At 34.9% G+C, this 17,599-nt stretch overlaps 1 protein-coding gene across 1 annotated transcript in view; it reads right to left on the minus strand.

Moving 5' to 3' along the window:
• Positions 1-17,599, minus strand: part of ADGRB3 (adhesion G protein-coupled receptor B3) — a 709,573-nt gene that overhangs the window by 429,401 nt on the left and 262,573 nt on the right. The window contains exon 4 of the mRNA XM_021691966.2: positions 919-1,029. Coding sequence (XP_021547641.1) covers positions 919-1,029 — 111 coding nt within the window. The remainder of the gene's footprint in view (positions 1-918; positions 1,030-17,599) is intronic.

The following is a 17,599-nucleotide window of genomic DNA, read 5'->3' on the forward strand; positions in this document are numbered from 1 at the left end:
TATTAATGGTAAAACAAATCATCCAGATTGGATGTATAAAACTTTATAAAGACATAGATAAAACTGTTAGTTTGCAATTTCCTGAAATAAAAGTGACAGCTGAAAATGTTCATAACACAGTTTAAATACATTTTCATCTAAGAATGTACTACATGCAATGTAAACAGATGGAATTATAGCCATTTATTATGATGACCCAACATATGAATGCATTTAATTGTGTTTCATATATATATATATGCATATATATATATGTATATATTTTTCTCCCCTCCCGAGGGAGGTATTTGAAAGTAATCTAATTAGTTTAGGATTAAAAATTTTACAAACCAGAAAGTGATTTTTGTTGATATTTAATTGTTTGGATGTATTGTAGCTTACTGATAAAGACTGTCAATTTTTTATTATTTAGCTTATATAGCAAAACTCTCTTTCAAATAAAAAAAAATTCTGAAAATGTTTCTAATTTCCATACATTTTAACATTTAATATTTCTATGATGTATGACATTTGAAAAAAATACTCGACATCTTATTGCTAAGTTAAATTTCATCATTTAAAGTCCTATTTAAAATTCTAGTTCTGAAAAAATCCTATAATAATTATTGACAAAATAACTGTTGACTTTCTTTAGAAGTTTAAGGATACATTTTAAGAAGTTAATTGACATGAGTAAATAATAATATGTAAATCCTAAATGTTCCATACTGAAAGCAAAATAAATCTTACACATTTTTTTGGTGCGCTTTTCAACTCAAAGCTACTTCATTTATGGACTTTAACTGGTGACGAAAAAGAAACGGCTCAAAAAAATATCAGCTCCAAAAACTGACAAATGTGCAGCAAAAGATTATGAAAACATGCAGTGGTTTCATTAAATTAACAACAATAAATAGAAAAATGTAACTAACGTATTACCAGTTTGTGCCATAAATTTAGCAGCATCAGCTTGTTCCTGAGGGACCCTTTTTTCATGAACAGATCGAGGTCGCTGACTTTTAATTGTATGATCTCCCATCATTCCAAATTCTAAAGACAGAATAAAGGTATATGAAAGCTTGTGTGTAGACATTTCTCACAAATTACATTATTGTCTCATGCAATATGTTCCTGCATATACCTAGAAGTTACTGATTAAATTTACAAGTCTAGATTTGCGAGGCTGATCTACTTGGAATATTTCTAAACTCAAGTCAAAAAATCTATAAACAAGAGCAAAGTTTCAAGAAACAATAATAACAGTCAATAGAATTACACATCGGGTTTTAAGTCAGCTTAATTAATAAATAGTGTAAGCTTTTCTGATAATGTTTCCAAGCAATACATCAGAAAAAAAATACAACCACAGTGTTAACTGTTGTTTTTCACAGAGAGAATCCTGACTGCATAACAGCCATAACTGAGTAGTAATCACCCCGCCGCCGCCCCCCCCCCCCCATCCCCACCCCGGAGATTTTCAGCACTTACTCTTGAGGAATGAATGAATAATCCTGTAACCTGGTTTTCCTAAGGTAAACAAACATTCACTTAATGGAATATTTATCCAAATATGGGGTTGTCCCTAGTGTCCTTTAAAAGCTCATAGATACGTGGTGGCTGACTTAATTCTAATTCTCTCCTGCCCTGTCCCTAGACAGTTGCTCATCCCTTTTCTAACCACATGTAAGACAATGATTTCTCCTTTAAGAGTTATGTTTTAAAAAGATGTGGCTCCAGGTTTCTGTTATTTAATCCTTTAATGTTGTACCTCCTGGGAAAGGCAAAAATATCTGGGCCTAACTCGGTGACAATGGGGAAGAGAAAAAATAAGTTGAACAAAAGACAGACTCCATGTAATACATTTCTGAAAAATTCATATGCTTGGAATTCTGCAAGAGTTCCATGCTTCTGGCACTGTTGCTGTAAAATAATTTTAATAAAACAAAAGCCGAATTTATGGGATAGTTGTTGATTCTGGCTCAGGGGAGGGTGGGTAGGAGAAAGGGTATTCCCGAGGGGCAGGCTATCATGGTGTTTCTATTACATCCAGACAATTGTTGGGCCCTTAAGACTAGGACTTGAATACACAACAAAGATGATTGAGTAAAACATGTTCTAATGATAGTGCAGATATTGCCAGAACCAATGTCAAAATTTGGCAATGTATAATTTTACCTTTTCCAATTAATCTTTAAGCTTCTGCTAAAATATTACAACTTTGTGCAATGGAGCAGTGTGTTTTGTAAGCACTAATTCTACCCACAATTTTTATTTTATGTAAGGAGAAAAGACTAGCATACATTCTTGTCCATCCTGGCGAATTCTCACATAAATATTAAAGTGTGGCACCTGACAGATTGATTTGTCAGAAATTCTTTCCAGATATTCTACCCAAGAGAACATCCCAAGAGAAATCTGAGAAATCTAAATGTGTTTTGTTTTTGTCAGTTTGGATGAAATCCAAGGCAGGAAATGGAAATTTTCATAAAATGTCAGTTGGTTTAATCTTGTAAAATCCATCATTATTTTCCATTGCTGCCAACATCCTCTCATTCCATTCATTTATGTATGTAGTATGTGCTGCCTAAACTATGTTTCATTATGCTAATAAGAAGCATCTAATCACATATCGTTTAATGATTTTGGAAATTGACTATTTAGAAAGTTTATATCTAGACTCTTATGTACTACCCAGATTTTAAAGTATTATATATAATTGAAAATTTTCTGGGTCTGAAACAGCAAAGAAATTTAGTAGTAATTTTTATTAACATTATGCTTTACCTTCTGTCCTCTTGAATTTATCATTTAAATTGTATATGTGTGTGTGTCTAGCACTTAGAACATTTAAGTCAGAGTATGTGCGTGCATAAATAAGTCGCAGGCTTTGATGGTCACATTAAGGTAGTTTTGGCACTGGGTGGGAAAAGGATACCAAAAAAAATTTTTCCATGCCTACAACTTTTTTTTCAGCCTCTTCTTCTTCTCTTCTTTTTTTTTTTTTTCCTTATAACTTCTTTCAGTAAGTAACTTTGCTAACCTGTTCTAGAAGAAGACATTTCTTCAACTCAATGGCAGCATGAAAATAGCCTATACTCTGTTTTCTAAGAATAAGTAGTTTATTTGTACAAGGACTATAATCTTGAAATTTACAGGTCGAGTATGTTGGCAGACACTGCTGAAATAATTTTAAAAGTGTCATATTAGCGGCGCCTGGGTGGCTCAGTCGTTAGGCGTCTGCCTTCGGCTCAGGTCATGATCCCAGAGTCCTGGGATCGAGCCCCGCATGGGGCTCCCTGCTCGGCGGGAAGCCTGCTTCTCCCTCTCCCGCTCCCCCTGCTTGTGTTCCTGCTCTCGCTAACTCTCTCTCTCTGTCAAATAAATAAATAAAATCTTAAAAAAAAAAGTGTCATATTAAATTTTTAATGATTTCTGAAGTTTAAACACAAAGTACTTATCTTTAAAAGCAGATATTAGCATCTGTGTGAACTATTTCATATTATTAGCTGGAATGTGATTTAAATCTCTCAAACATAGGTATCATACAAATTAAATTTCAGTATTCTTCACTGTAGTCAATTCTACTCAATTTTACTCATCATCAAAAATCAATGTTATGTGAGCATTAGTGCTGATACTTAACCCTGGGATACTTAATACTGGGTCACAGTACTTAAGAAGAACTTGATTATATAGTTTTGTATAACCAAAGGTTTCAAATGAAAATTTTGATTATTTGTCAATATAATTTATCGGGAAAACTACTTTTAAAAAATGAAAACTAACAGGATGGCTTGATATAACTAAATTCCCTGTAAGACAGAAGACATACTAACAATTTGTTTCTTTTTCTCAGGTGGAAAAACAACACTATGGTGGTATTTTTTTAATGTTCCAGACCTACTGTTTCTGCCCTAAAACAATCTGAATTTGTAAGTGAATCATGTAAACAATTATCTAACCAAGTAAGTTTCTTTTGCCATGTTTATGTGCCAAGTGTTTGAAAAAAAAAAATACATCTTTGTTTTAGGGTTGTTGTCAATGGTAAGATTTAACAACAAATGTTATGGTTCCATACATATCTCACAATGGGATATTTTCAAAACATGTGTGTTCCCTTTCATGATGATTTGATCTTCTTTACTTCTAGTGAAAATAAATGCCAGCTGGATCATCCAATTGTAGAAAAAAATAAGGTATTAGTTTTGCTATTATTTTCTTATGTGGTGAATGTAGGTTGAGGTAAACCTTAAGCATATTATGCTCTCTGGATAATAAAAGTTCTTCATGGGTTGTTGATTTATATTCATATGATTCTGAGTTGGCAAAGATAATATACTACATTAGTTACACAAGGAAAATAGCATAACCAAATAAAAAGATGATTTGCTTTGGGTAAGCAATGAAAAGCAAGTTAGGAAATCAAATGAAGTAATGTGCAGCATAATATTGTGTATGTACATACAGTACATGGCTTATGAAAATACAGGATCATTTCCTATATACTTATATTGATAGTATCAATGAAGTGGTGGGTAAATAACTGTATGCACGTATAAAACTCAAATGACTGGAGATGACTTTCATATTTAGGCACATTTTTCTCATAGAACCTTTCAATGTGCTCCTTGATAAAAAGCAGTAGTCTCTGGAAGTAAGACATCCTCAAAGCTACATGAAAGAAAGTTTCCAAAAATCTGTTGCCTTAAGAACAGTTTTACGTCTTCTCTTTCCCCTTCCAGAAATATATAAGAGGATCATTAAGAAACAAATAGACTTGAAAACTGACTCTTGACAGTCAATTATTAGTTGTGAGGTTTTTGTCTAGAAATCAAGGGTTATAATAATGTGAAATCACAGTCATCAATAAGTGAAAACACACACACATCCATTTGCTATTTTACCAAGTGTTTACTTTTCAATGTGCAGGTGCATCAGATTAGGTGGTAAGTTATTACTGCAATCTATTTTGTGATGTAAATACTAACTTTACCTGTTAGCTACCTTTCCTTTGCATTTCCACAGAAACCACCCTAGCCCAGGCCATGAGTGACTGCTTCTCAAAAACTCTCCAAGTTATGTCTTACTTTCATGCAATGATCAACATGCACTACTTTTTGTCCTGGAAATGGTCAAACCACTGCACCACTTCTATCATCTTTCTCCATGTGAAACACCTGTTTTTCTACCCATGCCTGCAGTAAAGCACCTCCCCAAGCCCAACTCCCATGGCACTACCTCCATGAACTATCAACCAATCATAATCAGGCTTTGTCTTTCTAAATTTCTATTTCATGCTGTACCAATAATCAACTTTCATTTTAATTTTCAGATTGGTTTATTCCTTGTATGAAATTACAAACCTCTTTGAGAAGGAAATATGGCTTATGAGTTTTAAAATCCCTTCCTGCTTTGCACCTAGCTGGGGTTCATTATTTATTTATTTTATAAATAGCTTTCATGTTAAGAGTTGCTTCTCCAAAATGCAAGTTTCTAGATGTCTAGAACCCTTTCTTTAACTTGCTTGGTGAACAGTTCGGTGGGGAGAAAATAAATTTTTTAGTGAAGTACTTGAAAGTTAGTTATGTATGATCATGACAGTCAACATTTCTTTATCCATAAATATATTCAGGTTATTATTTAAATAATTGCAATATTGCCTTTTTTTTAACTTAAATCTCACTAACCTAAGACAAAGCTTAATGCCTTAAAAACAAAGCTTAATTTTTAACAGTAAACATTTAGTAATTACTTATGTGTTAAGCACTAAATTTACAAAGATAAATGAAAAATAGTCTCTGATACTGTGAAGCTCATAGCCCACGGAAATCCACTGAACCTTTGTTATATGTGAAATTATTTATTTTAATAAAAATATTAAGCTCAAAAACTCAAAACCCACTTTTTCTATTAATTTCCTAAATATCACCCTTAACTAGAATGACTTGCTAATGTGTCTCAAAAGAGAAAATACATCTTTTAAGCCATGCAACTGGACATTTGAAGTGACATTTCATTTGTCAGAGCATAACAAGTAAGGATATTAATATATAACTTGTTGGCAGAAGAAAGATTCTAACATCTGGCTGGATTATGGGTGGTATAGACAAATTCTGTTAAGAAGCAACCAGGCATTTTCTGAAATAAGATTATATTTAATGCATTCTAAGTTCGTATTTTGCTAGAAGCATGAGTTACTAAATGTGTTCATTCATTTTTACACTTTTTGGAAATGGAGTTGTTACAGTTATTTTGCATGCAAATTTTTTGTGCATATTATAGCTGGGAGGTGTTTAGATAGTGAAGAGCAGTCCAGATTATCAGTCATTATGATATCTTTCTGTTTTCTGAGCTTTTTAAAAAATGTTTTGTTGACATTTGATCAGATTTCAAAATTGTATTCTTTCACTCAACAACTATTTGAGTGCCTACATAGTTAGGTGCTTTATGAAAAGATAGAAATGTTGGGGAAAAGACTACAATCTGTATTATCAAAGACATTTCTAGAACTGGCATGGATGTTAGAAACAAGGAATATTAAAATTAGACATCATTAGGTGAAATCCTGAAGGACATTGGTTAAAAATGCTATTGATTATAAATATACTAATTTCATTTTCCCCAAGAACCAAACAGGAATAGAATATGTGGCTAGAAGACAATTTCTGAAGAATTCAAGAATGAGAGCTAGATAATAAATTAAGAAATATCAGGAAATACATTGGCTAATTGAATTAAAATAATAAAAAAAGAAGTATCAGGAAATATTTAAAATATTTTTTAGAAAATTGAATTAATATTAAGAAGTATTTAAAATAAAATAAATTAAGACATATTAAGATATATTAGAAATCAGAGAAATCCATCATTAAACTTTAAGAGGATAATTGATATTCTTTCCTTCAAATTGGTTCTCGGTTACATTTCCATAGTTAGATACCTGGCTATAGGAACCAAGAGGCTATATCTTACAATAACAAAGTAGAATCTTGTTTTTCAAAATACTCCCACAGAAATAATTTTTTAGGTAGTTGGCATGACTTTGTTAGGTAGATGGGTAATTTTATGCCACTTCTAAAAATGGACAAAACAGAGAATGGTCAAAAGGCAAACTGCTAGTATGTTTATAGAAAAATTTAAAATGTTCAGGAATTTTCAGTTTTCTTTTTTTTTTAATATTTTATTTATTTATTTGACAGAGAGAGACACAGCGAGAGAGGGAACACAAGCAGGGGGAGTGGGAGAGGGAGAAGCAGGCTTCCCGCGGAGCAGGGAGCCCGATGCGGGGCTCAATCCCAGGACCCTGGGATCATGACCTGAGCTGAAAGCAGATGCTTAACGACTGAGCCACCCAGGCGTCCCGAATTTTCAGTTTTCAATTAAGTTGTTAACTTATGAAACAATATATTTTGTAGAAGCAATTTTCAAGTATATTTAGTGCATATTTTCTTTGACAATGATGTTATATTTTAATTTATCTTTATTCAAAATAGGAACTTTGAAATAATTACATATAATGATGATTTATTTTTAGATCTCCTCAAATATGTATGTGAAAATTATATAATAAAACAACTTATTTAGAATAGTTCCAGGAAATTTAGGGTATAAACCCTTAAATCATTGCTTTTATTCTTATTTTGTCATCCTTCTGGGAAATGTTAGTAAACTGGATGCACCATTCCATGTAAGAAATCATCAATGTGTGTAATCATGTAGGAATTATTTGTTAATATTTCTTATACATTAGTCAATTGCATTTTATGACCTCATATCTTTTTGAGGTAACTATTGAATTTTTATAAACTACCAGTAATGTTTTGCTTGAAAAATATTTTATTTGTTGGTAATAAGGAAAATAAATGTAGAATCACATAAATGATAAATGCAATTCTACTTCTAATAGTAAACTAGTAGCTGAATGTCTTTTCTTGTTGGCCTGTGTTAGAATTTAATTTAGCACACTAGCATATCAGTGGCAAAATAAGATGTTTTACTGTGAGCTTTAACACTTCTGGCAGAAGACTAAAACTCTTACACTATAAGATTTGAATGATCCTATTGCTAAAGTGGCCTCCTAAGATCCTAGGAAATCTAACATATAAGAAAGTAAACTAAATCGTCCCTGGATAAATATTTCTATATTTTCCTAACAAGAACAGGGCTTGGTTGCTTTCCTGCCAAGTTTTCTGACATGCAGAGTAATCCTCTGTGGGCAGAGTAGACTCTGTAGGGATTTCCAAATGGAGGGGAAGGCTGTTTCGGGAATGACAAAAGACTTGTCTTTTCAGGCTTCCCTGGAAGGACAAAAATGAATGAGTCACCTGGTGATGCAAAGCTAAATTCTTCTGAAGGGAAAACGATTGACCCCAACAGTGATCTAAGAACTTAAGAAATGGGTGCCTGGGCGGCTCAGTTGGTTAAGCGACCGCCTTCGGCTCAGGTCATGATCCTGGAGTCCCGGGATCGAGTCCCGCATCGGGCTCCCTGCTCAGCAGGGAGTCTGCTTCTCCCTCTGACCCTCCTCCCTCTCATGCTCTCTCTCTATCATTCTCTCTCTCTCAATAAATAAATAAAAATCTTTAAAAAAAAAAAGAACTTAAGAAATGTGTGGTAGGGGATATGGAGAACTGAGGCAGAGGAGTATTCAGGGTTTAGTACCATAAGTTGCTATTATTAATGGAAGATAAAAGTGTGAAGAAGAGGGGCAAGAGATATTCCTGAAGGGATTGGTGGGGAGGGAAATCAGAAACCTCTCTTACGCCTTACTAAGAACCCTGGAATGTACCTCTATTTGACTAAATGTGAAATATTTGTAGGGTTTAAGCAATAAGCAAGGAATCATGGTTTGATTTGAATTTTAGATAGATTAATTGAAGATCAAGAGCAGACTATGTGGAACAAAATTAGGGCAGTATAAACTATGAGGAAGCTATTGCAATTGCCCATAGAAGACTGTAACTGGGTTGAGAGGAAGGTTTGATGGATAGCTCACTGGCAGCTCCTAGCCTGGGTAAGCAGGTGAATGGGGGTACTCCCACGAGATAAAGAATTAGAACCACACACAAAACACTGGCCAGTTGCAGCTTACTGCAGGTTGAGTACTGAGTACATCTTTGGACCACTGGGTTCAAATTGTTGGCAACTAGAGCAATTTTCAGTGCCCCAAAAAGTTTATAGGAAAAGTTTTTTATAAGGAAGTCTATGCTTAAAAAAAGTGACACTTTTTAGTATGATATTTTTGATAGATGTTACCTTTGTATATATTATGCATATCATATTATATATATATTATATCATGTATTTATTTAGAATTTTTAAGAAACATGATTCCTCTCTAGTTTTGAATTTAATTATCCTTAAAATCAATGAACATATATTCAAACTTGCTTCCGTAAGTTATCATTATTAGTACTGAAGCCCAAGTGGTATTCTATAGAGAACTAAAAATGTTTAGCTTCTTCATAGCAGTGCTTCATATACCTAAAGACAATTTTAACTAAAATGTAGTCTAATGCTGAATGTAGAGGGTGGACAAATCAATGGGCAACCAGCAGGTGGAGCTCTTACTTCAGAGCATCAAGCCTTAAGTTCTCTTGACCTGTTTGCTCTTCTTGCAAAAGGGGATTCTGGGAACATGATTCCTAAAGTCTTTTTAAGCTCTAAAAGTACGTTTTTTTCTCAGGTCAGAAATTGGCCCATGAACATATGGACTATCTCTCAGCAGATGAAATGGCCTAGAGGACCTGACCGAGCTTCATGAATGGGTCTATACACAAGACACACATGTACTAGAGTCTAAGTAAAACAGAGCGGTGGTTGCTTCTAAACATTTTCCTAAGTCAAGCAATGTTGAACAGTTAACTTGATCCATGCCTGAGCACTAAACCGAGGTTTACTTTGCATGTGAGGTCTCAAATGCTCTAATACTTATTTAAACATATACATCTATGCTGTAGCTACCATCTGCACTGGAGAGGGATTTTTTAAAGAAGATTATATACTTCCAAAGGTATTTGGGAATGAATGAATTCAGGTCATTCAACAAACATTAAATAGGCGCTTATTATATTCCAGATGGTTTTTAAGTGTGTGTCTTATATGTAACATATATAGTTGGATTTTAAAAACCCCATCTGATCCTCTTCTTTTTAACAGGAAATTAAGCCCACTGACATTTATTATATTTATTAAAATGTTAAAATTATTTATTCCATCTTATATTAGGGTTTCTTTTAAGCAAGTATCTTGTTTTTCCTTCATTTTTCCCCTTCTCCAATATTTTTGGATTGATAGGAATTTTTTATCCTCTAGATCTCTTACTTCAATTATTCAAGCATTATATACTAATTTTGTCACATGTACTGAAATACATTTTTAAATCTATCAATATCTTTAGTGCATCAGTATCTGTACTCTTTCCCAAACCAACACAAGAATTTGGGTATGTGGTCACTTGTTCTCTGCTTTGACACTCATATGTCATTTATTTTCCCAACTGCTATATTTATACACTACTTTAATAATTTAGACTTAACCATTAGTTGTGTTAATTTCTTTGTAGATCTTCTTTCTCCGACTTGTTTTTAATTTTGCTTCAGCATATCTTTTAACAGAGAGGGTCTAAAATTGATTTATCTTGCCCTCACACTTGAATTTTTGTTTGGCTAGGCCTAGAAATTTAAGGTCAAGAAATTTTTTTTCTCACTAAACTTTGAAGATAACTTTCACACTGAATCCTGGGATCTGGTACTGCCTTTGAGATGTCTTTTGGTAAGAGAATCTGCTTTTCTTTCCGGAAGCTTTTTCAGCATTTTTCTTTTTATCCTTGGAGTTCTGAAATTTTACCAGTATGTGTCTAGACATTGGGTTTTTCCATTCAGTTTGCTTGGTACTCCCTGTCCCTTTTCAATGCAAGGATCAGCACTTTAGCTGAGCACACTGAATGAGTGTGTTTTCTCCTAAGCCAACTTCCCCTCTTCTTGGTTTTCCTCCATGTTCACTGTGGAGTTTGGGAGTTACCACAAGCTACACTCTGCTTCCATATCAATCCCCTACATACTCACTAAGAACTTCTCTGGGAAAATTGAACCCCCAATTTCTGATTTTTAAAGAGTAAGTGCACCACATATTACTTTCCATTTCGTTCTCTGAACACTTTTCTTTCCTACTTAACAGAAACCTTTCCAAAGAGTCCCCTCTAATTCCTCACTTCCCAATCACCCAACTATGTCATGCAATCTGACTTCAGCCTCTTTCCTTGAATGAAAGTGCTCTCTTGAAAGTCAGCTGCCTCTTAAAAACTGTCACATTCATCTTGATTCCTTCAGCATTTGACACCCTCCTACCCTCCCCTATCCCACAACTTTTCTTAAAATGCTCACCTCCCTTGGCTTTCAAAGCTGACAACTTGAATTTCTTCCTCCTCCTGACTGCTTTTCTGCCTCCTTCATTGCCTTAGTGACTCTTGATTCCCTAAAGTGAGTTTTCCCAAAGCTCCTGCCTTAACATTCTTTCCCTCAGAAGTTCCAACCTTTCCTAGACTAAGGTATCACTTTCAGGCAAACAACTATCAGTCTTTCACTTCCATGGGCCAATCTACAACTTCTAGACCACCTGCACTACTGTGCAACCTAGATATTTTGCTGGCAAACTTAGCATTTATGGAAACAGGTTTATCATTTCCCTTATGAGAGCTGCTCCTAGCTATGCATTTCAAATTTATCTTTAATAAACATACAGGGCTCAAAATAAATAGTTCACAAATGAATAAATAGCAAAATAAAACTAAAAGCTGACCAAAAATAATGGAGAAAATTTAAGGCTTATCAAAGTATCTTGATGAGCCAGTTTGGTTATGTAAAGACAGACCCTAGGGCCTGATCTGGAAAGGTGAATAACATAACAAAGTAATAGTTTGAAATTTACTGAGGCTGCCAAGGACAGAAGGTGAGTCTTATTGGGGACAATAGAAAAAGGAGGGGAGGTGAGGTTTAACAGACCTTGGGAGGGGAATAAAGAGAGAGTTATCCATAAAAGTGGTGGGAGGATGAGACAAAAGGAGAAATTAGAAATTCCTTGAGGAAGGACTATCAGAAGCAATTTTAATAGCAGTGATATTAAGTTTTAATGTATGTACTATGCTGGGGTGAATTACCTCTCCACTAGAGCCAACTTTTATTGAAAGCTTACTTAACCAGTGTTAGAGATAGTTAAAAGAAGATGATAAAAGAAAAAGATTAATTTCATGTTGAGATTTGCAAGGGGCAGAATAGAAAGGATGGCCCCAGAAGCAAACTACAAAGCAATGGATGATAATATAGCTAAAATACACATAAGAGTGAATAGGAAAATATGTAAGAAAAACATGTAACCCATCTCTCAAAGAATCCTTAGGAATATTAGGGAGATAATAAATTTCTAGTTCTAAATTATGTGGCAGATCAAGCCAAGTGTTTGTTTAAAAATTATAATAAAGATAGTCCTCAGAAGGCTGAAGAATTTGGGAGCACATTGATAACAACTCCAGGATTATGTGTTGACATTCTTAAACTGGTCTCTGGGTAGCTCATATTGGTAATGTAGATTAAACATGGTCCTTTTGCTGATTTTGTACTTTTGACAACATATGTTAATATTAACATAATTTAGCAAGGAGCCTAAAGTTGTTTACTCATTATCATAGGTGGAGGTTTCAATGAGGTTGGTGGCCAAGTGGCCAAGGACAGGCAAAAGGGGTTAAGAATGGCACCTCTTACATCCTAAATCCTTCCCTATTTCAGTTTTGGGGTTTTCTTCCTCCCACACCCCAAATTTCACAGGCAACACTAGCTCTTATTACCCAATTGTAGTGAACTTTCCCACCAAGACTTAAGTGGGAGAAACAATTAAGATTTTGCTTCTCTGAAGGAAAATAATGTCTCTTTTGTGCTGTAGTTTTTATTTTCTTTTAATGTTTTAGCTTCTGTTTTCTAATTAATTATAATCTCTCTTCAATTCTATGTATTCTATATATTATTATTCCTTTGCCAGAAGTTTGTGTCAGAGTGTGTGTTCCCACCTGACTTAACAAGTTATTTTAAAATGGATATACTGGCTTTTGATGACTAAAGTTTGATGAGTCAACATGGTGAAATAGTTTTGCCAAATATCAATTTAAGCTTTGGCTGCATTTTTTAAAGTATGGAATTCAGAACTCTTGGGTTACTTAGCACTTAGTTGTGGTCATCATTATTTTAAAAAGAGGAGTATTGATCATCTTTGACAAAGCAGGAAAGAATGTCCAATGGAAAAAAAGACAGTCTCTTCAACAAATGGTGTTGGGAAAATTGGATAGCCACATGCAGAAGAATGAAACTGGACCATTTCTTTACACCACACACAAAAATAGACTCCAAATGGTTGAAAGACCTCAATGTGAGACAGGAGTCCATCAAAATCCTAAAGGAGAACACAGGCAGCAACCTCTTTGACTTCAGCCGAAGCAACTTCTTCCTAGAAACATCGCCAAAGGCAAGGGAAGCAAGGGCAAAAATGAACTATTGGGACTTCATCAAGATAAAAAGCTTTTGCAAAGCAAAGGAAACAGTCAACAACACCAAAAGACAACCGACAGAATGGGAGAAGATATTTGCAAATGACGTATCAGATAAAGGGCTAGTATCCAAAATCTATAAAGAACTCATCAAACTCAACACGCAAAGAACAAAGAATCCAATCAAGAAATGGGCAGAAGACATGAACAGACATTTTTCCAAAGAAGACATCCGAACGGCCAACAGACACATGAAAAAGTGCTCAATATTGCTCGGCATCAGGGAAATCCAAATCAAAACCTCAATGAAATGACTGGTGTGACCAGTCAGAATGGCTAAAATTAACAAGTCAGGAAACGACAGATGTTGGTGGGGATGCGGAGAAAGGGGAACCCTCCTACACTGTTGGTGGGAATGCAAGCTGGTGCAGCCACTCTGGAAAACAGTATGGAGGTTCCTCAAAAAGTTGAAAATAGAGCTACCATATGATCGAGCAATTGCACTACTGGATATTTACCCCAAAGATACAAAAGTAGGGATCCAAAAGGGTACGTGCACCCCGATGTTTATAGCAGCAATGTCCACAATAGCCAAACTGTGGAAAGAGCCAAGATGTCCATCGACAGAAGAATGGATAAAGAAGATGTGGTATATATATACAATGGAATATTATGCAGCCATCAAAAGGAATGAGATCTTGCCATTTGCAATGACGTGGATGGAACTGGAGGGTATTATGTTGAGCGAAGTAAGTCAAACAGAGAAAGACATGTATCATATGATCTCACTGATATGAGGAATTCTTAATTGCAGGAAACAAACTGAGGGTTGCTGGAGTGGGGGGTGGGGTGGGAGGGATGGGGTGACTGGGTGATAGACACTGGGGAGGGTATGTGCTCTGGTAAGCACTGTGAATTGTGCAAGACTGTTGAATCTCAGATCTGTACCTCTGAAACAAATAATGCAATATATGCTAAGGAAAAAAAAAAAGAAGAAGAAGAAGGTAGCAGGAGGGGAAGAATGAAGGGGGGGAAATCGGAGGGGTAGACGAACCATGAGAGACGATGGACTCTGAAAAACAAACTGAGGGTTCTAGAGGGGAGGGGGGTGGGAGGATGGGTTAGCCTGGTGATGGGTATTGAGGAGGGCACATTCTGTATGGAGCACTGGGTGTTATGCACAAACAATGAATCATGGAACACTACATCTAAAACTAATGATGTAATGTATGGGGATTAACATAAGAATAAAAAAAAAGAGGAGTATTGATAAAGTAAAACATGTGGAAAGAAGAGTGATCAGAAGGGTGAAAGCATGAGAATTGGTGAGGACTGTTTCAAAAATTAGTTTAGTGTCATTTAGTTTACTGTTAGTTTAGTTTTCAGAAATAAATTTTTGAGGACCCAATGATAAAGCACTTTAGAGAATCGAATCTAGTGGGAAAGGTAGGGAAAACTTAAATAATCAAACTTTAGTATAGACTTATAAATGCTGTAAGTGCCACACAAATAGATTCTTATTAGAATAAAAAACTGAGAATATTTAGTTTGGATAAAAGAAGAAATGGTAATTTTCTTTGATTATTTGGAAACCTGTCATGTAGCAGAAGGATTGTAAATAAAGTAGCTGTATTGTTTATTAAGAACTCAAATCCATAGGAAGGACTTTGTAACAATCTGGGATGCATAAAAAGAATGGGTGGCCATATGAAGTACTAGGCTTTTGCTAATGGGGAATACTTAAGCCGTGACTGTGTGACTAATGAATAGTGTAGATATAATTCCTACATGGATCTATCCCTGATTTCTGGAGTTTGTGGCATTTCTCTTTCCCTGAACCCCATATTCTCTCAATTTTCAACTCCTGCCATATCTCCATCCAGAACATGTTCCAAATATGTCAACATCTCTTCATCCCCACCACTACCACTCTCCCAGCTACCCCCAGCACTTGGACTATTGCAGTAGTCTCCTAAGTGTCCCACCGCCCACCCCTACCATCATTTCCCCTGCTTACAATCCATACGCCACATAGCACACAGATTCTTACATATTTTTTATGTATTTTAAAAGGTAAAACAGATAATGTAAATCCTCTTCTTAATGTCCTTTCATGTCTTCCCAATTCTTAGAATAAAATTCATACTCCTTATCCTGGCTCTTATGAAAAGCCCTGTACGATCGGCCACAGCCTACTTCTCCAGCATCATCTCATCCTTCTCCCCATTACTCACCATGTTCTAGCCACACTGGCCTTCTTTTAGTTTCTTAAACACACATAGTTCACTTCTTTACACTAATTGATTTTTTTAACTGGGAAACTCTTCTGATATTTGCATGGATGACTCATTCTTGTCATTTTTATCTAAGCTAAAATTTTACTTTCTTCAAGAGACTCTCACTGACCACCAAAATCAAAGTACCTATACAGTTATTTTCTAAGACCTGATTTTAATTCTCTGCACAGGATGTATCAATACCCGTTTTGGGTTTTTTTGTTTAGTTATTTCTTTAATAATAGTCTCCATCAACCCACTAAAATGTGACTTTCATAAGAGTCTTGTCTATCTTGTCCATCACTGTATCTTGTACCTTGTTAAGTGATTAAAAAATGCTTTGGAAGGGAGAAAAAGGGGGGAAAAGAGAGGGAGGAAAAGGGGAAACATTATTATTATTATTATTATTAAGTGACATCATGTTTTTATTCTTACTTCATTCCTAAGATTTATCTTTCAATTCACAAGCATTTCCCTTGATCATGTCCAAGTTAGTGCTTAAGCCATCTAATGAATTTTTAATTTCAGTGACTATGTTTTACTTTTGGTAATTCTAGTTTTTCCCAATGTATTTTCTTCCATGTTGTTCTATATTTATTCTTTCTTTACTATTCTTTACTCTTTATTATTGTCTCTTTATTATTTCTACTCTTTTAAAAAAATCACTTTAAATGTATCTTTTATGGTTTATTTAAAGATTTTCTTCCTCCCAGTTTTTAGTGTGCTCCTTGCGTTGGTCGGCAGATTCTCCTTCATGGTCTTTGTTTTCTCCTATAGTTCATTTTGTTTTATTTTATCTTATTTCTATTGAGGGTTCATCTTACATAGTATTTTCCCCCTGTGAAACTGCTATATGGACTCCATGTAAAAGTGTCCTTCCACAGCAGTAAATTTCTTGGTTTAAGTTGCTACATCAAAAAGTATAAATTCACATGGTATCCACACATGGTATGTGCTAGTATTTGTTTCTTTTTTTGGAGGGGGTGAATTTTTATTTCCCAACCATGATTCCTGAATGAAGGCAAGTTTTCTTTCCACTGTCTCCCAGGGCCATTGAGTAAAGTCTCTCTAGAACTCCTTTGAAACAAAGGGTAGTCTTTGAGGTTTCAGGCTTTATGTAGTTTGCTTGATTTAGTTCCCCAAACCTACATAGGTTAAGGACACTCTCCTCTCTATGAAGTAGCACTGAAATCCTAATTCTTAGCTATTTAGAACTTATAATTTCAAAACAGTTAAAATCCCCCAGCTTACCCTTAATATTGTGTCTTTTATCTTTTATTGTTGCTATTATGTTTTATAGGCAAGTATACATTTCCCGTTCTTTTCAACTTGGCTCATTTTTCTGTATTAACATTCTATCCAGCCTTTCCATGAGATTTTAGCAGATCTGGGATCCAACCACATTAGCTCATTCTGCCATGTTGCTAAAATTCTTTCCAAAGAATTAGGTGCTATAATTAGGTGCTATCTTCCTCATGAGTTAGGTTCTGTTATTAAACCCATTTTATGAGGTTTTAAGAGGTTATGGTACTTATCAGTCATTATACAGCTTAGATATATTGGGTCTGGGACTCAAAAAAAATCACATCTAATTGTTGCCCAAGCCATGTTCCTACATAGAGGCCATAGAGTTAACAGGACCACTAGAACCCTTTTCAACTTTAAAATTAATTTTATATCCTTGCACTTTGCATGATTTACTTCCCTAAATTGGGATATGTGGCTTTATGGTGTTATTCATGGTGGAATATAGAATCAGGCTAATACATGCTCAGAGGTTTTATAATCTCAGCTGGAGGTCCCTTCCAAC

Source organism: Neomonachus schauinslandi, chromosome 8 (genome assembly GCF_002201575.2).
Source record: "Neomonachus schauinslandi chromosome 8, ASM220157v2, whole genome shotgun sequence".
NCBI classification, from domain to species: domain Eukaryota; kingdom Metazoa; phylum Chordata; class Mammalia; order Carnivora; family Phocidae; genus Neomonachus; species Neomonachus schauinslandi.